Below are 21,793 nucleotides of genomic sequence, written 5' to 3'. Positions count from 1 at the left end.
TAAGACCAAAACTCCCAAAATCAATCCAAACCTTTCTTTTGTGGTTATAAACCTTGTGTAAATTTCATAGATTTCTAATAACTTATGCTTAAGTTATTATGCAAAAACCAAGAAAAATGCTTATTTGGGACCTGTTTTTGGTCCCTAATTCCTAAACTGTTGGGACTAAAACTCCCAAAATCAATCCCAACCTTCCTGTTGTGGTCATAGAGACCTTATGTTAAAATTTTATAGATTTCTTTTTACTTATACTAAAGTTATTGTGCGAAAACCAAGAAAAATGCTTATTTGGGCCCTTTTTTGCCCCTAATTCCTAAACTGTTGGGACCAAAACACCAAGAATCAATGTCAACCTTTCTTTTATGGTCATAAACCATGTGTTTAAATTTCATAGATTTCAATTTACTTTTACTAAAGTTAGAGTGCGAAAACCAAATGTCTTCGCACGACGACGACGCCAACGTGATACCAATATACGACCAAAAAATTTTCAATTAATAAAAATCGAAATTAGAACTTAATTTTTTTCGTTTAAACATGGTCTGCTTACAATTTTGATTGCCATCCGTCCTTGTGTCCATCTGGCTGTCCTTGCAGCGCTCGCACATGTACAAATTATGTCAGATTTTTAAGAAACTAATACTTTAGGTTATTATAAGCAATATCTCAAACAAGTTAGATATTGGTGGTCAATCGACTTTTATAAAAACATTTATAACCCTTGAAAATAATGAATTTATGGAAAATAGCCCCTTTAACGCTCCCACAGGTACAATTCTTGCCAGATTTTTAATAAAACTTATACACTAGATTAATATCAACAATATCTCGGATGAGTTCTATAATCATGGACAATTGACTTTTTTAAAAGAGTTATGACCCTTAAAAATATTAAAATTTATGGAAAGTGGCCTTGTTAGCGCTCTCGATGGTACAAATTTTTTATTTTTTATTTTCAGTTTATTTCTGATAGAACGGACGTAGTTTTTTAGGTCACCGTTTCAAAGGAACTGTGAATTTTGCCATCACTTTGCTTCCGTTGTCGTCTGTCCGGTGTAAAATATTTGAAACATTTCCACTGAAACTACTGAACCAATATTCCAGTAAAACTTATAAACTGAATGATCCTTAGGATATCTAGAATTAAGTTTGTGTTCTATTTTCTATTTAAAAAAAAACATGGCCGCCATGGGTAAAATAAGAACATAGGGGTAAAATGCAGTGTGTAGCTCATATCTCAAACACTAAAGCCTTTTAAGAGCAAATTTTCAGATGAATCTAACAACCCCTTGTTGGGTTGCTGCCACTTAATTGTTAATTGTACGGAAATTTGGCAGTTTTGGTTATTATCTTGAATATTATTAATGACAAAGATAAACTGTAAACAGCACAACTTTCAGCAAAGTAGTATCTACAAATAAGTTTATATGACCAGAATTGTCAATTGAATCCGTATGGAGTTATAGCCCTTTAAAGAAATTTTTCACGATGGGAACTAAGTCTTTGACCTTCACGAAAGCCTCCCCCTCTTATTTCAGCCAAACAAACCCAAAAGACGAATTTTGGGGTCCAAAAGAGACGCATGGTCACATTTTAAAACTGCCTTATAGACACCTATTTTAGTAAAGCAAATTTGACTGGTAGTCTTGCGAATGGCAAAAATCTAAATGCTGTTTGTCAGCAACTTCAACTTATATTCAAAGTGAAAACAATTAACTAAACGTTTAATAAAAATTAATCAAAATCAAAGTACATGGGGATTATTCAGGGTATTCCAACTAAGTTGCACCAAAAGGGTATATTACTACACAAAATTAATCCTTGATTCTTTAAAGTTTAGTTTAGCCATAATAAGTATATAACAGCAAAAGAATGTCACAAACAGTGCAGAATAAGTCTGTTTACATTTTTAGGCGAAATTTATACTGTTGAGATAGTGTCAAGACATATTTAAGACTGTCAAGAATGTGTCGAGACATATTCAGACATTATTTAGAATGTCAAGAATATGTCAAGACATATTCAGACATTATTAAGAATGTCAAGAATGTGTCAAGACAGATCGAGACATTATTAAGAATGTCAAGAATATGTCAAGACAGATCGAGACAAATTTAAGACAGTCAAGAATTGGTCGAGACTAATCAAGACTCTTATCAGATGATACAGGAAGTGTCGAGAAATTTTAAGACAATGTTCATACTGTCAAGACACTTGTCAAGAAAAATCAAGAACCTAATGAGACAAATTCATACGATGTCAAGATTTTTTTTAAAATTATTAAGACAAATCAAGAATGTCGAGTAAAAATTCATGCAAATTCAGACAAAAACTGGTCTTTTCAGACTTTTTGACTTTTGTAGTGATATTATGTTTGCGATTAGTATTGTCTAAATAAACCTGTCTGAGGTTTTAAATAGATGACTATGATGTACTGGTTTTATTGTTGAAGTCCGTCTGTTGATCCACAATTGGTAATTGCTGTGTAAACATGAGTTACAAATATAAACCACGCATGCATCACAACAATACAACACTAAAATGACTAAAGAAATAAACAAACATACATGTTATTCTAAAAAAACGTCAAAACAAAAGATGTAATAGATATTAAATTTGACAATGACATACAAAGTGAAAATGATGTAAATATGAATACAAATGTTCACAAAAGTACACTACAGTGACTGTTAAAACCGTTTGTGTCAAAATCGAGACTCAGAAACCACCCTCACTAGGCATACCAACAGTTCACAAATTGTAAAAAAAACAAATGAAGATCCAGGCAAAATATGTTCATGTGCTTGTGGCATGTGCGGTGTGTGTTTTTCTATCTTTTTATATTCAAACCTTGGAGGATAGTGCTCTAATTGAAAAAAACATAATGCATGTGTAAATACGACTTAAAGAAAACTATAGATTGTAGACTTAACCAACGCCTTCACTTATTGTTTACCGTTCGGAACAGCTGTTGTACAGATGACAGAAGAGTTGTAACAATATGTTTAAACCTTAATCTCGTCTAATATTTATTTCATTTATACTTACCGAATTTATTTTATCCTAAGACAAAAGGGGGGAATTGTATGCCGTGAGTGTAATTCACCGAACGCTCTCGTATCAAAACAGTATATACGTGTATCAATCAGAATGTTGAATGCAGTTTCCTCGAATAGCAGATTTTATCCGAGTGAACACATTTATAAGCAATCAGAATATACAAATGAATCCGCACATACCTTTGAGGAGTTCGTCCGCTATATATAAAGGTGCATTTGGATCTTCTATATCACTTGGACACACACTCTAGTAAATGATCAAGGATATTTATCATATGGTTATACATTTTTTTTTCTCATTGGATAAAACATAGGAAAGTCTCTTTGAAGAGAGACGAAAGATACCAGAGGGACAGTCAAACTCATTAATCGTAAATAAACAGACAAAATCATGGCTATAAATGAAAAAGTCAAACAGACAAACAATAGTACACATGACACAACATAGAAAACTAAAAAATAAACAATACGAACCCCACCAAAAACTAGAGGTAATATCAGTTGCTCCGGAAGGGCAAGTAGATCCTTCTCCACATGCGACACCCATTATACGCGTGTTGCTTATGTGATTACAAATAGCCTAATTCGATAGGTCACATTATGTTATATTAACTGCGGAAAAATCACGATGGGGTTAATAGAAGATTTAGATATTCCAAGGTAACGTAAATGACGAAGGTTAAGAATCTAAAGTCAATCCTGTTTATTTTCTTGTTCACGGTGTATTTTTTTTCTTTCCTCTTCATTTTTGTGTATTCGTATTTATGTTTAGTATTATTTATTTGATTTTTCAACTTATTAAAATTAGCACCTGCGAAAGCGCATTATATATTCATTATTAAGACAGTTTTAAAATTATTATATGCAAATACTACAAAATTGGAATATAGAATAATTCTTGACTTTTGATTTCAGTCTATACAATGGTTTATCAACGCCAGAGATATAACATTCAACCTCGGCTAGTGACAGAGGTTAATATCATATATCTGGGGTTGGTATATCAACCTAATCAAAAGTTGATACTTAAATAGTATTAGTTATATCAATCTGTTGGTTTTTAGATACTTCGTAAAATGGTTTGTTTATAAGTTAAAGAAAGTGTATCCATTGTAAACATGCAATGTTCACATGATTAGACGCATGTCTGCCCTTATTCTTTGAAGATACGATCAGCACAATATCTTTATTTGCTATACATGTACTATTATAGCACAATTCGAAAAGTTACAATTAAAGGTATGAATTTGTTATATATGTATACATATATGTTCAAATTTACAAAGTGTTGCTGTATTTTCCAATTAAAATTAACATCAAGGCTTGTCATCAACAGGATATTTTCGCCAATCCAAATGCTTGCCTTGAAAGTGCAGAATATACGAAGGATTTAGATACCACAAGTATATTCTCTACCCTGATACAATGTGAATTGTGTATCAAATTATAGGAAAAAACATGTGTAAATCTGATTAAAACATCACTTAGTTAACACGTACATGTTATACAATCTCTCCACTTTGTAAAGTAACATGTTAGTAGCACCTGCGAAAGTACATTTGCCCCACTGATACGGAATTCCAATGTAAATAGTTTTATTTTAAATTTCGACAAGTGATCTTACACAAATTAATTAAAATGTTGTATGTTTATATTATTCTATATATACATTATGAACAAGTATGATTGAACTTCGTCTTTTAGAACATTTAGGAAATAAATGAGTATAACGAATCTCAAATCAAATCAAAATTAAGCTGTACCTGCAGTATCTTGTCATCTTCTGCTGCTATCTCCTAAAATATGTTATTTGAAAATTAAATAGGTAACTAGAATATCAGGAATTTATTACATGCAACCGCAACATCCAATTATCAATGCTTTTCACAAAAGAAATATACGTGGAACATACGACGGATGACAAGAAACACTAAACAACACCGTATAGAGATCTTCTTATATTAATGAAAAATACATACCTTTTTGTTATGAAAACAATCGTTAATTGATCAAGTGTGTATTAAATATATGGTCAACTTGTATAACCATTAAGCATCTAAAGTTTAGAGTAAACGCATTCAAGGGAAATTAACTGTAAATTCATGTTCAAATATTTGACCAAAATTCTACTTTTTGATTTATTGTATACCAAAACGTATATCCAAATTATAAAAAGTCTAGAACAATGAATTTGTTCGATAATATGCATCCGGTTTTAGTGTGTATTTTCGTCTAAACCCTATAATTGATTATATGTATGACTTCCGAAGACTGCAACAAAACTTTAACCATATATAAGCAGAATTAAAGATATAGATAGGTAACGAACTCGTGCAATTTAAATTCATATTTAAGTATAAAAATATATGAAAATCATGGTTTTTATCTGTATCAAAATACGTATTTGTGGATCGAACCAGTTACTAGTACTAACATGGTTTACTCTTGTTACACTTTTTGTGTTGATATTTTCATGGTTAAAGAAAAAAAACCAAGATACGCTGCTTACAAATGTTAACGTGTTATCTAGTTCATTTTATTTTAGATTTAACCATTTGCATGAGATATTAAATGCAAAATATATCATATTTGATTTATTCTCTTTAAAAAAAAACACAAACAAATAGTACCTGCTTCCATAATCCTTGGAAGGTACTTTTTGACATTGAGAACTTTTCGTCACTGTTAAGTATATCTTCCATCATATCTATCTTACCACCATGAAAAGAAGTGGCAAATACATCCTAAAACAGTAAAACATAAGAATTTTGTTGAGTTAAATATTAAAATATTTCATGCAAAACACTTGCCTCTTTTGTAGACGTATACCACGAATTAGACGTTCAGTGGTCATCTTAGTATCAAAGTGTATGACATTCAAACGGTTTCAATTTTGAAATTGTCAATTTAAACTCAATAGGGGATATATATTTTCAAAATCATTTGTTATTTAAGAGCTTGTAGCTGCTTCTTAGAGAATTTGTCCAAAGTACACGGATGCCCTACTCGCATTATCATTTTCCATGTTCAAAGGACCATGAAATTGGGTAAAAAATTTGGCCTTAAGAGTAAAAAGATCAACCAATAGGGAACATGTGTACTAAGTTTCAAGTTGATTGGACTTTAACTTCATCAAAGACTACCTTGAATAAAAACTTTAGCCTGAAACTCACACTTTTAATTTCTATGTTCAGTGGACCATGCAAATGGGGTCATAAGTCTAATTTAATTTGAAAAGAAGAAAGATCATATCATAAGGAACATGTGTACTAAGTTTCAAGTTGATTGAATCTCAGCTTCATCAAAAACTTCCTTGACAAAAAACTTTAACCTGAAGTAGGACGAACGGACGGACAGACGAACGAACGAACGAACAGACAAACGAACAAACAGACGGAAGGACGCACAGACCAGAAACCATAATGTCCCTCTACTATCGTACATGTAGTTGGGGCATAATAAAACGTCACAAGTGTATGAACATAAAGTTAATGAGCAAGGGTTATCTTAAATGGACTTGTTCTTTTTCTTTTCATCTTACATGTAATTACTAATTATATTGTTTTATGCGTATGTGCAAATTATTGCCTTTAATTTTTTGTCTGTTTTGTCTTTCGTATTCTTGTTTTTCGGATTTTGTCTTTTTGATTTGCCTTTGTGCTTTTTTGTTTGTTTACATACTTTAATGTGTTTGTAGTGATTAAGATCAAGATACAATGTTGACTGCTATACTTTTTTTTTACATTTTTACCTACTATGTTGAAGAGGTTTGTTTACATATTGTTTTTTTTTTATATAATGAAATTTTATGCCACTGTCATACTAATGAGAGTTTGAAATACATGTAGCCATAAATCAGGTTTAGTTCATCGAATTTCATATATGAAAAAGTATGTACCAATTCAAGAATATGAGGGTTGCACACCTTTCGTTTGATGTGTTTGAGCCTCTGATTTTCTAATTTTGTTATGGAAGTTCCATTTTTAATTTTCAGTATTTGTGTTTTTTTTATAATTTGGTGTGGTAATTTGTGCATAGCGAGTGTTTTTGAATTACTTGCTTTTAAAATTTATAGATGTGTTAAAACAAGAAGGTAAGTTTTCGTTTTTTTTTTATCATAGATTATGTATTTGACTAAGACATTCTTAGACATGGGTCATGTTTGACAAAATTGATGGAGATGATTATACACGTGTGTAGGTAACCTTTATTTCTTTTTTACTTTCTTATATCCAGGACCCGGAATAAAGTTAACTTATCAATTTAAAATAGATAATTACAATCCATGGAATGTTGTTGTTCATCATGTAACACATAGTTTTGGAGAGTATATCAAATTGAACTTTTGGATTATAGCTCTTCATCTTTTATATAAGCTTTGGATTTTACATATTTTGGCCATGAGCATCACTGAAGAGACATGTATTGTCGAAATACGTATCTGGTGCAGAAAAATTGGTACCGTTAATGTTATTGACATAGAGAATTTGACAGTCGTGAACACGTTAAACATTTGATAAAGTTATTATGACTAATGTAGTTCAATTGAACACTTACTTCAAATTTTATTTAAAGGTGTGTATATTACTTGCAAGCATCTTGGTATTATTTCTACAGTACTTTCGGAACTGAAAAACTACTGATAGAGATATCTTTTACAATCATTTTTACCTAAACTTATTGAAATTAAGTAACAAATACTAGTACTATGAAGTACGTCAACTCTATCGGAGCACCTGAAAATCCACAGAGAAAAAGAGAGAGAGATTAAAAAAGAAACAGATACACTTGGCATTTAAATGTATACGTGTAATTATTTATAATCATTTACCGGATAACAACCTTTGAGGTAAGCGCTGTTGAGTAAACCGAATTGTTGATGGTTGTCTTCGACAAAAGTATCCAGACATCGACGTGGTATATTATTTTGAATAATTATATCAAATCAAAACAAAAAAAAGAAACATTGCAATGTATTGCATATTATAAAGCATTTGGTAAATTCATGATAACTTACTTGGCGGTTTATTTCTATCGTGTCTTTCTTCTCATTTGGTTTAGTTAAACCATAGATAGCAAACAGTTCTCTCCTGGTGAGACCATCAATGTTCGCAACATACTTTGAGATATATTCTCCGCCGTTCAAAGAATCATTGTCAGTCTTCAAAACTTCCGCATCTTGAAGAAATAAGTTTATGAGACAATCACCAATATAAGAATATGTGCAAACTGTATAAACTAAGAATCTTTCTTTTATACTAAAAAAGTATATCTGGGTTTATCGTGCATGCCATAAGACAACACGTAAAAAGTAAAAAATGGGAGATGGGAGAGAATATATACGAAAGGGTTTTAAACCCCATTTTGAAACTGATCATTAGTGAATATTTGGCGAATTACAAACACAAATGATAGTTAATCGTGGTATAATGCTGCAAAACAATGAGCTCTCAACAATTGTTCAATAATGAAACAAAGGTAAAGAAGTGTGAATATGAATTAGCGATGACAATGATTGAAAGTAGAATGACTGAAACCCTATACATACACATTGTTACATTAGAACAAAGGTCAACATCGTCTGAAATCATATTTGCATGATGAACTTGCAATTTTAAACAAAGAATAAACAACTTTACAACAGTCGTTACACGGTACAAACAATAATTGCAATTAACCTATTTGTAACTCTAGAGCAAATCCTGGAGTATTTTATTGTTGTTTTTTGCTGTTTTCTGTTTTACTGTTCGTTTTGATTATTATGTTATTCAGACTGTTTTGTTTTTGAAAAGCTTTTAGCAAAACAATATTTTTTACATAAATAAGGCCGTTAGTTTTCTCGTTTGAATTGTTTTACATTTTCATTTCGGGACCTTTTATAGCTGACTATGATGTATGGGCCTTGCTCATTGTTGAAGGCCGTACAGTGACCTACAGTTGTTAATTTCTGTGTCATTTGTGGTCTCTTGTGGAGAGTTGTCGAATTACCAATCATACCACATCTTCTTTTATTACCATATATATTGTCTTTTTATGTTAATGATTTCGTTTGTCTTTTGCTTTCTAAAGTTCATTTTCTTGAAATGTGTTATCATTAATAATGTATTATTGTATCATGCCATCACAGAAGTATTTATTACTAGAAGTACGCTGCAATCATTCTGATCACGTAATAACAATATATCAACACATGCTAGTAGTTCGATTTATATACAACTAATCATGTTAAGTTTGTAGGTGAGATAAACGTTGTACATGAGAAAAGAAAGATATCAAAAGGACATTGAAACTTGAGAGTCGAAACTAAACTATGCAAATAAAAATAAAAACAAAATTTTATGAAAACTAGAAAAAAACGATAATACCACCAAAAACCGGGGTAACTTGTATGCCCGAAAGAAATGTTAAAGACAGTGCCAAGTTGATTCACTCAATAGATCAGGACTACACCATTTGAAGTCTGATATTGACATATGCATAACATATAGACTAATGGTAAATTTTACTTTTTTGGTTTCCTTTGTAGTATAAATATGCCAATTACACAAAACAAGAGCTGCATTAGTTGATTATGACAGTCCTCAAGAAACACTTATCATGAAAAAAAATATTCAAATTACAATGTAGGTTGTCGTCTAAATAAATTTAAATATGATCAAATGCATCTTAAACACAATGATAATGAAATATCTTGGCGTGAAACCAGTAGAAAATTTTCTTCTTAATTCGAGCGATAAAATTATTTTATTATCCGAAATATTAAAAAAACTCACCGTTTGGTTCTTTATCATGTTTTTCTTCAAAGGACCATGCTCTGATTATTCCATCAGTAATTCTTTCCCATAGTCTGTCATGTTCCTCGACTTTGATGTCAAATATTGTTATCTGAAAATAGTTATTACAAAACGTATAGACAAAACGTTAATAGTGTCTTACTAGTTTCAAATGAAATAGGGGAATGTTCATGATGTAATCCCTTATAAATAGATACATCAGTGATTTGAAAATAATGCTTGTAAAACTGTAAACATACAATGGAAAAATAATTGCAAACATAAGTTTTCTTTTGTATCGAATACGGCCGTTAAATGTTAAAGTTGTCATTATCAGTTTGACGTTTGTGACGAGCGTTATACGTGGCATTTCCCATAATGGATATGATTTGCGTCCGGCAAAGAGATGGAAATAGCAACGTGTAAAGATGTATAGTCAAGGATACATTATAGATGTGTCAACTAAATGTAGCATTTCATGAAGGAATATGTTTTCAGCTGTCAAAAATCTATGAAAACTTTCAAAGTGATAAAACTTATTTGTTAGTAGTACAGCAGTTTGAAATGCAAAACTTAACAAGCTCAATTTTTTTTTTTGCTTTTTGAAAGTCTTATTCGGTGTTACTCTCACTACATATTAGATATAACGCAACATGTAATGGACATAACGAAATATTTTACAAATTGTATTTACATAGCCATATTAACATACGATCAATGACATATGGACACAAAACAGTCTTCATATAAACAGTTTTTAATAAACTGGTACGTAATAATTCGTGAAATTATTCGTGTTCAATTGATAACAGTATTTGTGTTAAATATACATATTACTAGCAAAATCAATAGAAACACAAACGATATTTAAAATCAGGTAGATTCGAAATCTTCAATGATGATATTGCAAACATCTCTAATGAAAAAATATATAATGTGCAGTAAAAGATTGATTTATGCTAGGATGTCGAAGCTAGTACAATGTACGTTTGTAGTCAATTCAAATACAAAAATTATTATAGCCTTTGTAAGAGTAGGTATAGCAAGATATGGTATGAGTTCCAATGAGACAACGCTCCATCCAAATCTATATTATTAAACGAGAAGACCTCATTTTGGGTGTCGCTTCTCTTCTTTCCACAATTATTTGATCAACACGCCTCTGTGTCATATAGGTACAGTGCATAGTGCCATTTGTCATCCATTCATATGATTATTCAGAATTAGTTATTTTTGGAGAAAACCAGAAAAAAGGCATCCGGATATTGTCCCGTCATTGAACGAAATTTTAAGTCAGATTAGACTTCCGGTTTGCGTTTTTCTGTATACTTTTTTCTGTATACTTAGAACATACATATACAAAGAATAAAGTGTATTTTCAAAATTCTATTTGCTATCATTTTCAAGTTTACTATCCACGGCAGTCACAGAGTTTATTAAATAGAGAGGGTCTGTATAGTATATCAATGACCTTTATGGATCGATTAGTAAACTTAGAATTGAAAGTAAATACACTATATTTATATAGTAATGAATGTTCATAATATACAGATAAGCGCAAAAAATATTCATGTGAACTTTTGATACCTTTTCTGAAATTCTCCAGTCATTAAATCTTTTACAAAATTCATTGATTACAAAAAAAGAAGATGTGCATGGTATGATTGCCATGTTGAGACAACTCTCCACAAGAGACCAATATGACACAGATAATAACAATTATAGGTTACTGTACGACCTTCAACAACCCATACCGCATACTCAGTTTTAAAAGGCCCCGAACTGACAATGTAAAACAATTCAAACCAGAAAACTAACGGCCTTATTTATGTACAAAAAAATGAACGAAAAACAAATATGGAACACATAAACAAACAACGACCACTGAATTACAGGCTCCTTACTTGAATGTTCATAACATACTAAATGTATGTTCATATTGAAATTGATAGAAAACCAAAAAATGGGAATATTGGAAATAAAAGAGGAGGGATAAAAAAAAAAAGCATTTTCCTGACCCCAATAACCTATGACTTATGATACTTTTGCTGAAATTCTCCAGTCATTCAATATTTTACAAAATTCTTCCAACAACACTTTACATACTTTAAACTACGCTTTGAATGCCCGCGATCTCGCGGGTGTGTTCTAGTAATAATTTATAAAAGTAAACCATTATATAAAAAGGTTCGGCCGTCAACACGGAGCCGTAGCTCACACTGAACAGCAAGCTATAAAGGCCCCAAATAATAAGTAATGTAAAACCATTTAAACGGGAAAACCAACGGTCTAATCTATATGAATAAAGAGTTCGATATTAGGATATTTTGACCTGAAAGAAATATATTGACTAAGGAATAAGTCCGATTATATCATGGATTAACCTTATACAAAGACAATAATTGTTATATTATTAATTTTCGACTGTATTCGAATCAAAATCGCCAGTGCATAATATTTTCTTTTTTTTTACATTAATTTTTTGGGGAATTTTATAAATATCTTATTGTCACTAATGACAATAATAAAATAATATTTGTTATATCATATTTTTTATGTCTTTTTGTGTATATTGCATACATGTTAAGTTTTTTTTTTTAAATAATTGATCATAAAAATACACTTCTTTTTAAACTTTTAGCAAAATGAAATACATTAGTTGACGATACAAAGGATATTTGCTTTTAAATATTTAAAAAAAAGTGCAATATCATCTACCTTGGAAAGTATAGTTTAACATGTGCCTATTCCTCAACGAATCAATTAAACAAAATATTTAAAAAAATAGAATTATAATTTATTTTCACTATTTAATATTAAACATAAAACAGTTTGCTTCATAGCATTATACATATTTATTTACCATCCAATCCTTTTTTAGGATCATTTTGAAAACTTTCAGTATCTTCTTCAAATGTTCTTTCGTGAAACGTCTGGTTATCATTATTGGTAATTCCTTCTTCAGTTTCGAAAAGCTACAAATAATATCAACTGTACGAGTTGAGTTATGACATTTAATAAAACAAAAACATAAAAAATATAACACTTCAAGTTCGATTTGAACCTTTCGTTTGAAATAATACTTATACATGTGTTTGTCATAATTTGCTTAAAGTTTTAGACCTCACAACAAAATAAATGAATAAAGTGAAAATTGTTTTATTTAAATATTCAACAATAAAATAGATAACGTGTCATGCAAAAAAAGGCATGAAATCATCTGTTCTTAATTGTGTGATAATCCACTTGAATATTTGTTTTCAAGCTTTTAACTTGTTTTGAAAACACCACAAAGTGTTAACAAAATGTAAATGTTTCCCTTTACATGCAGATATCAATGAAGATCTTATCAAAAAGAAACATGTCTTTAATTTCATTAGAAGACATGGCAAAAGTTTCAATTAGTCTTTTAGTCCCTTTGATTTATAATGTAATACGTCAATTTAACGTTACAAATTTACTCTTCCAGGCATAAAGCAATCAGGTCAGCAGCCCCTCCAGTTCCTTTCACAACCACCACTGATATATCACTATATATTGCTCTCATTACATGATCAAGTGTGTCTAAATCACCATTGAGCACCAATAAAGCTACCGGAACTCGAATATCTACGTCAGGAAAGACAATGCACACAACAATTAGTAAAGGAAACATACGAACTGATTTTCCATTCCATGTATAAAATAATCATATTCTTATCGTTTATCATGAATTGTTCACAATTCGACTTTCAAATCTATAATTCTATATATTTAAGATATCTACCATTTGTTTTTTTCGTTAAATAGTCGGACTTTTAAAAATATGCTGCCGAAAGTCACCCATAGTAAGTTTCTTTGAATAAGCCAAAAAAAAAAACGGTGATGACTACTATTATTTTTAGATTTAGATATTTCAGTTATACATGCGAAACGCTACACTAAACATTACGGCAAACGGCACGATTTTTCGTTTTTTGTTTTAATTTACTCTAAAGCATTTGAATTGTGATGTTGCATTGGCACACTCTTACGGTGTTTCTATATCAAACCTCGATAGCTATGCTCATGTCTGTTGTATCATTTTTAATTTCAATGCACGAAATCTATGTATTACTGGTAAAGTATAAATTTAGGAATTTCGTTACTGAACTTAAAACCTTTACAGAATTCTTTCATAGTAAAAGATTTCGTTTTGATGTTTAGTTCATGTATACCGTGCCCGGGAATTTATAAACGTTTTCGTTAAACTTATCGGTCTGTTAAAAAGTAAAAAAAAAACTATTCTAAACCGTAAACAATTCAATACTGTATGTGAAACGATTTTTAAATATTTTTGTTATCAAATCAATGTTGAATTTGATATGTATAAATTTAAATCAATCTAAATACTATCTTTATATACATTTGCACATTCATTGCTCTGCAATCTTTAATACCTGTATCTTGCCATTAACAATGTCATTTTTTCTGATGTCTTTATAATAGTTGCAATGGATGTTGGATGCATTCTTATAGACATTTATTTTTTAATCAGGCTTTTTGTTCATTGGGGCTTGAATTTATACTGATTTTACCACGTGCTGGACATTTATGTTACATTTAGTACCACGAGCGACAGCGAAAATTGTCTCATTGGCAATACTACAACACCTTTCTATTTTTTGTATGCAAATATATGTTTAAAACAACTCGTTTTGAATTGAGTTTCTTCAATGTATCTCTCAAGTCTTACTTCCATATTAAGAAAATCTGTATTGCCTTGACACTGTTGTATGACTTTAATGAATGTTTGTTTTTAGAATTTTATCACGTTTGGTACATTTATGTATTCCTTTTAAAATGACTCAGTGAGATCTTGCAAGATTGAAAGGTCGATAAATATTAATATAAACATACCTTAAGCAAACAATAAAACGGGGAAGTGTCTACACTACAACTACTAATATGTTTTTAGTTATAGCTATAAAGCAGATGGCATTCTGTCTAGTTTGTCCATTAATTATGTTCTTTGTGTGTTTGAGCAGCATATTTATAACATCAAATAGAAAAGTAGAATATATTTTGTTTCAAGATTAATGTGTCTTTTTACAAATCAATATCTTACTTGACAACATTTGGGATCCATTTTCTCCCTGTTTGAACGATGCATAACCTTCTGAGTTGATATGCTTTTCAAGTTCCAGAAGCTATAAACAATATTAATATTGTGTTTATAACATAACAATATATAGAATATTACTGTTTTCAGCAAGTGTATTGTTTGCTATTGTAACTTAAATTATATATGTGTTTTTACCCTTACGTATTATCTTCCTTTAATTCGGAATACACTCGTATAAGGAAGTACACCACTAATTCATGGTCCCATTGCTTTCTATGTTAAATTCCTCCGTTTCAAGCAGGCACACCTCTTTTATTTTAAGTTCAAATAAAGTGGCAATCATTGCATTTCAAAGCAACACTTTATGGTGTCTTGTACTGAAAAAATCAACATACCTTACATTGCATATAAGAAAGAACTGGTTCCCGGAACTTCAGATGTACCAAAACAGGTACTTCAGATCTGACAAACAGACAAAATGTACCCTCTTTTTAAAATTTGGTGCAGTTTTTTTACTATTCAAAATTAAAAGTCCAAAAGTGTTCTACAATGATCACCAGTCCTTCAGCTTTCATTTGATACCAAAAATACCTAAATATTCTACATATTTTGAAAGTTACACTCATGCGTAGGAACTATTTTGTGTTAAATATGTACTACTTTCTGGTATGTGCTTTCTGGCCGGGCCTGAATTAGTGGTGTTACACCTATAACAGAACCAAACTTGCTATATTGACTTGAGCATTACTTTATTTCATTCTATGATCTATTTCAAGCAATAAAAAACATATAAAGCCTTAGTCCAAATACTATTTTATTAATTTAAAGCTCAAATTGGACTGGTAGTAACATATGGGTTATTCAAAGAAAACTGCATATGTATATTACCATTGGCCAATATATTTTTTTTATTCTCAATATCATTGTTTTATTTATTAATTTCTATTAGGAAAGCTATGTGCTTACTAATAGTCATATTTTTATCAGAGGTTCTTCATTAAATAACAATTCATTAGTCCAAACTTAAGACATAAATGAGAAATTATCCCCCCTTTTTTCTTGAAATTGAAAAAAGGCTTTTTTTTTGCATGAAATATAATTCTGTGGTAAAACATAGATTAATAAGAGCAATTTATATATCCCTCAGCTAGATAACTTGCTAAACTGGTCCAAAATTACATGTACAGTGAGATTTAAGAATTCTTATATGAGTATATACCATTTGCCTAGATTGTAAAAGGCTACCATAAGAAAAACAAAAAAACTTGAAAAATCATGAGATTATTTTGACCAAGAGCTATTTTGTTCCATAAACAAGTCATAAAATACATGTTTTATTGATTTGAATCAGAAAAAATGCAAAAATGAGAACTTGGAGTCAAGTCTTAACTGCATGCATGTTGTATGACCATAAAAGGCTAACATATTTGAGTATGCCAATTTAAGAGCTTAAATTTCCCATAAGCAGGACGGTTGACCCAAAAAAGATGATTAGACATGATTACTAACATCCTATTTGACTTATTTTCATTGGAATAGGTACAACTTCTAAAAATTGGATTTCTGGTGATTCTCTGTAATAGGAAGTACACCACTAATTCATGGTCCCATTGCTTTCTATGTTAAATTCCTCCGTTTCAAGCAGGCACACCTCTTTTATTTTAAGTTCAAATAAAGTGGCAATCATTGCATTTCAAAGCAACACTTTATGGTGTCTTGTACTGAAAAAATCAACATACCTTACATTGCATATAAGAAAGAACTGGTTCCCGGAACTTCAGATGTACCAAAACAGGTACTTCAGATCTGACAAACAGACAAAATGTACCCTCTTTTTAAAATTTGGTGCAGTTTTTTTACTATTCAAAATTAAAAGTCCAAAAGTGTTCTACAATGATCACCAGTCCTTCAGCTTTCATTTGATACCAAAAATACCTAAATATTCTACATATTTTGAAAGTTACACTCATGCGTAGGAACTATTTTGTGTTAAATATGTACTACTTTCTGGTATGTGCTTTCTGGCCGGGCCTGAATTAGTGGTGTTACACCATAAACAGATCTTAGAGAACTATAATCTAGTACAATAGTTTGCAAACACAGAGGTTGTATGACAGAATCGTATGACATTTTCCTAATGTATTGATACAAATGTTTATTGGAGAATATTTCAACAAACTTTGATATTACGTAAACGGATAGTTTATTGGTTGCAAAGTCGTAGTCTTTTGTGTTTTGTTTTGTGTTCTGTTGTTTATTTTTTGTCGTTTTTAATGTAGTGTCAGTAGTGTCAGTTTTTTCACAATTCATAAGTTTAAAATCCTTTCTTAAATTTTATCATTCCATTGTGCAATTTAATAAGAGGTACATGCACAATTATTGACTGAAACAAGGGGGATATTGCTGCACAATACTTTTGATATCTTACAAGTTTAAAATAAACAAACATCTTTATGAAATATATCCATATTATATTTCATTCCTTCATATGATTTCATTGATTTTCCATCACGTTACTATGATTGATAACATGGATGTAGATCTTTTAACATTGATTCTGTATACAATTGATTACGAATGTCTTACGAAAAATTGACAACACCCAAAGCATTGATGAGGGTTCGTATTCTTCGGTCGTTTTATGTCTATTCAGTGTTTTGATAATGTAATAGATTCTTTGTCATATTAAAGTTGTTGGTATTTAAAAAAAATTAAACATAATGAGTAATCTGTACAAACGTAGCTTACATCTTCATAATGTTCACTGGTTTTAACTGTATGCTGGTTGTCAGTCTTCTGAAGAGAAATATTGTTGTAGTTCAAGATTCTATTAAAATTCAGAACTAGCTGATCATCTTCTCAATATTATTTGTAAGTGGTAAAAAACATCAGGCATTTTTTTGGCCACTGTACGTTATTTAAAGGATGCACAACCATGTACCCATTCATTTCCGGCAATTTCTAATTGTTAACATCACCTTTGTTGCCTTATAATATTTTAATACTGATAGTTTCACTATATTTGAAACGATCATTTGATCATATAATATCCTGGAAATACTTTTGAACAACTAATCGTTTATGATAAAATGAGTTGAAAAATGATCATATATTTTTTGCTTAGAGATATAAAACGATTCTGTTTTTGCCTATATTATAAAATCACACTTTCCAATGGAATCTAAACTTTCTGTAAAATATTATATACATTACTTACTGCTTTGTGTTTCTTTGGTCTGTCCTAAAAAAACAAAACAAGTTACTTTACTAAAGGTTATAAGTAAAATACTTTTAAGTTCAACATGTATTCAACTGATGTCTTCTGTTTTATTTGTTTTAAAAAGTTTCTGTTTTATTTGATTTTTTTTAATAATTTTATTTTGAAATTTTGATATAGAGAGATACATAGATGCTAGGGTTATAATTTAGATCAACGGACGCGTGTTTTGTCTACATAAAACTCATAAGTGGTGCTCTTATGTTTTTAAAAGTTATAAGGCCTAAATCAGGTAAATCAGAGAATTGTTCCAAATAAATCTTAGGCTATACATTGAGAACGATAAATCTGATTCATCATTGTATACACAATAACTTTATAAAACGTGAATAATTCTGTTAGTGTAATCTGAACTCAAAAGTGTTGATAACTGGGCTGGTAAAAACCATAGGGGTGAAACCAGGAGTAGTACCAACCAACGGGTTTTTAAAGTAAAATCACAAAATTAATGAACTCCGAGGTAAATTCAAAAATGGAAAGTCCCTTATCAAATTGCAGAATAAAAATCTCAAACATATCAAACGAATGGATAATAACTGTCATATTCCATTAACAGTACATGGCTTGTAATTTTGTCTATATCAGAAGTACCATTGGAGCCAAATATTACAACAGTTAGAAAATCAAAACCACCAAAAATTAAGTAACTTTTAATATATTATAGGTCTTCGAGTTTTTCCAAAAAAAACACGTCCAGGTCCTGTTCAATGTCAGTATATTGTGCATTTACTATTTTCTGTGTAAAATTTTGAGTATAAGTCAATGTTAAAACTTTTTGTCATAACTGTGTGCGCTTATAATTCAATTGGGTTGTTCTCGATGAAACCTTTGGTACATTTTACAATAACTTAATTCTAAACTACTATATGTCAACTTGAATATTGAAAATTGTTAGTGATTCACGGAATGGTTCGATAACTTTTAGCCTGATTTCCGTCTTAAATTCCGTCATAAAACATGCGTGAAGAAATTTGTGTATGAAATGCAAATATGCAGATACTATCAACATAAAATATCTTACAGAAAAATGCATTGAGGTGTATCCATATTTTTGTGGTAAACCTTTTATAACACAACTTCTGCTAACAACACTGTTTACAAAATCTGTGTTTTTCTCATTAAATACAAACCCACATCCTGTTTAAAAGAGACACACATTATATATATACATTGTGAATCCTTATACGACGTTAGCTATAGCGCGTTATGAGAAGTGATTCAGGAAAATTAAGATATGTGTACATTGTATTTGAGTTTTTTTTTTTTTAAATACGATAACTTTAAAGTGGTTAGTAAAGAACAGAACTTGAACTGAAAGAAAAACAGATGATATATGTGTATCTTGAAAAAATGTATAAATTTGCCAATTAAGAATAATGTTGGGTGTGTATTGGTTGGTTTTGTTGTCTTATATACATGGTCTGTTTTATAAGTTGCTATTGGGTTTAAACCAACTGCCAGAAACTGCCAGAAATCTAATATCAGTACTTCGTGTCTGTTTTGTTTACTAGGGATGTATAAATACCCTGTAAAGTCCGGTCTTGGTTATATTATATGTTTTTTCTTGCTATGTATTGATCTTTATTATGTTACCCTTTACCAACTGATATGTGTAGTTCATTTTCATGTTTTGCTGTTACACCACTGTCCTAGTTAAAAACGAATTATACGCCTTAAACACGTTTTACCCCACCACACTCTTAATGACCATGTCTCAAATCAGGAACTTCGAGTACTAGCTCAGTGGTAGTTGTTGGTTTTTATGAGTAAAAAGTTTTTTGTTAATCAAACAGTTTTACCAAAAGATTTTTTTCCTTTTTTGATAAAGAGGCCTTTTATATCTGAAGACGCGTTATGTGTTTTTCCCTTTGTTGAAGGCTGCACTTTCGCATTTAATTGAAAACATCACCTTCATGGAAACTTTGGTGGATATATATTTAATTGGTAAGTATACCAACTTTCGTTATTTTGTTTAAATGAAGAATGACTTATAAAGGTTTAATAAACGATTACAATCACCTTGTATTTAAATGTTTTTTTAAGATCCCTGGATATGTTATAGTTTTATTGTTGTGACATTTTCAAATATTCTGTTGTTCTGGCTGTGTTATCATTGTGCAATTTTACTAGAAGTGATACATCTCATAATTTAAAAATGCAGCATTTATTATTGAATATCAAACGCAGTAAAATTTTAAAAAGACACAGGTTTTAATTTTATTGCGATTTGATATTTCTTTTTACTATACCTTTTTTCCAAATGATTAAAACGTTATCAAACTGTACAAATAAACTGAATGTACAAACTTACTTCCTGAATATCTTGCGACATGCGCAATGGCATTCTTTAAAAGCAAGTGATCGGCCCACTCATACGTTTGCGTACATTCATTATAAGCACCTATTACAGATACAACTATTCTTGGCTCTCCAAAATTTCTCAAATCATCCCAATTTTCCTCTGGTGTCGGAATTTGTGATGGCTAATGAAATAAAAGTGTTTATGGATTGAACAAATTAAATAATTTAAGTCAATTGTTATCTTAGATTGGGATCAAATACTAGTATACAGTGTTTATTAAGACATGCGTACTCAAAAACATTGTTTTATTTTCTGATATCGAATTTTTGTCTAGTATGAACTGCCTTATATTTGAAATATCTTTTTTAGAAAAAACATATTGGTTATAATTTCTCCATTGACAATTAATTTTCATTCACATACTTCTTTCTCTTGTACTACATATTAAGCACGCAATGTCTATATGAATAATCATCATCAAGCATGTGAATTGAACAAGCATTTATGGTACATGTGGTATAGCACATTCGTTATACTATTCGAATTAGTATGATAAAAACGGTAAGTGCAATACAAGACCATATGAACATACACGTTTATATTTATACATGCATAGTCACGATAACATCCTCACCAGTGACAATTACCCACTAGTGTCAGTTCCTGGAGTAAACTTCCATTTATTTATGAAAAAATATGTTATGTCTTTTGATATCTTAAACTCTAGATATTACTTCGCATGTCCGCGTAACATATGTTTAGAGATATCTACTTTTGTAACGATAATTTTATCAGTACCATGAGTACCATGCATTATTATAGTACTGTACCTAATTAATAGGTGTAAACAATACCAAACGGATATCCAAAAGCATACGTTAAAATCTGGCTATCAACGTCGCAAAAGTTAGAAAAAAGAAAAGAGTTGAAAAGAATAACAAAACATTGCATCTTATCAATTTTGAAAATCAAAGTGACCAAACACATCCACTTCTTCTGTCATTTACTATGATTATATACCTGTTCGTCTTGTGCAACCCCTTTCGAGGACTGTTGTACAGGTTCCACACGCTAAAATCATTAAGTTACGTAAATAATCAAAACACATATAAGGTTTCTAGACAAAAGTCTGAGAATTTGCACATTATTAAATCAATATATTGTGACCGTGACGTCATCAACATTTTTTCATGATTTACGCCTGTTTAAAATTGACTTTAAATTTATATTTCAAGATATGACTGTAATATGTTTTCTGTCTATTCAAAATAAAATAATAAAAATGTGGCGATACTTAAT

General features: G+C 30.4%; 1 protein-coding gene across 1 annotated transcript in view; it reads right to left on the bottom strand.

The window, feature by feature from the left end:
* LOC139483155 (transient receptor potential cation channel subfamily M member-like 2) overlaps positions 1-21,793 on the bottom strand; it is an 85,289-nt gene that overhangs the window by 48,518 nt on the left and 14,978 nt on the right. Inside the window, exons 8-20 of the mRNA XM_071267190.1 lie at positions 21,515-21,565; positions 20,504-20,675; positions 19,214-19,329; positions 18,133-18,156; positions 17,664-17,711; positions 14,919-15,000; positions 13,294-13,441; positions 12,696-12,807; positions 9,833-9,944; positions 8,077-8,237; positions 5,690-5,803; positions 4,823-4,855; positions 3,240-3,306 (exon numbers count right to left, since the gene is read on the bottom strand). Of these exons, the coding sequence (XP_071123291.1) occupies positions 3,240-3,306; positions 4,823-4,855; positions 5,690-5,803; positions 8,077-8,237; positions 9,833-9,944; positions 12,696-12,807; positions 13,294-13,441; positions 14,919-15,000; positions 17,664-17,711; positions 18,133-18,156; positions 19,214-19,329; positions 20,504-20,675; positions 21,515-21,565 (1,240 nt within the window). The remainder of the gene's footprint in view (positions 1-3,239; positions 3,307-4,822; positions 4,856-5,689; positions 5,804-8,076; positions 8,238-9,832; positions 9,945-12,695; positions 12,808-13,293; positions 13,442-14,918; positions 15,001-17,663; positions 17,712-18,132; positions 18,157-19,213; positions 19,330-20,503; positions 20,676-21,514; positions 21,566-21,793) is intronic.

The sequence above is a fragment of the Mytilus edulis genome, chromosome 7 (assembly GCF_963676685.1).
Source record: "Mytilus edulis chromosome 7, xbMytEdul2.2, whole genome shotgun sequence".
Lineage (NCBI taxonomy): Eukaryota > Metazoa > Mollusca > Bivalvia > Mytilida > Mytilidae > Mytilus > Mytilus edulis.
This window is presented reverse-complemented; position numbering and strand designations above follow the sequence as displayed.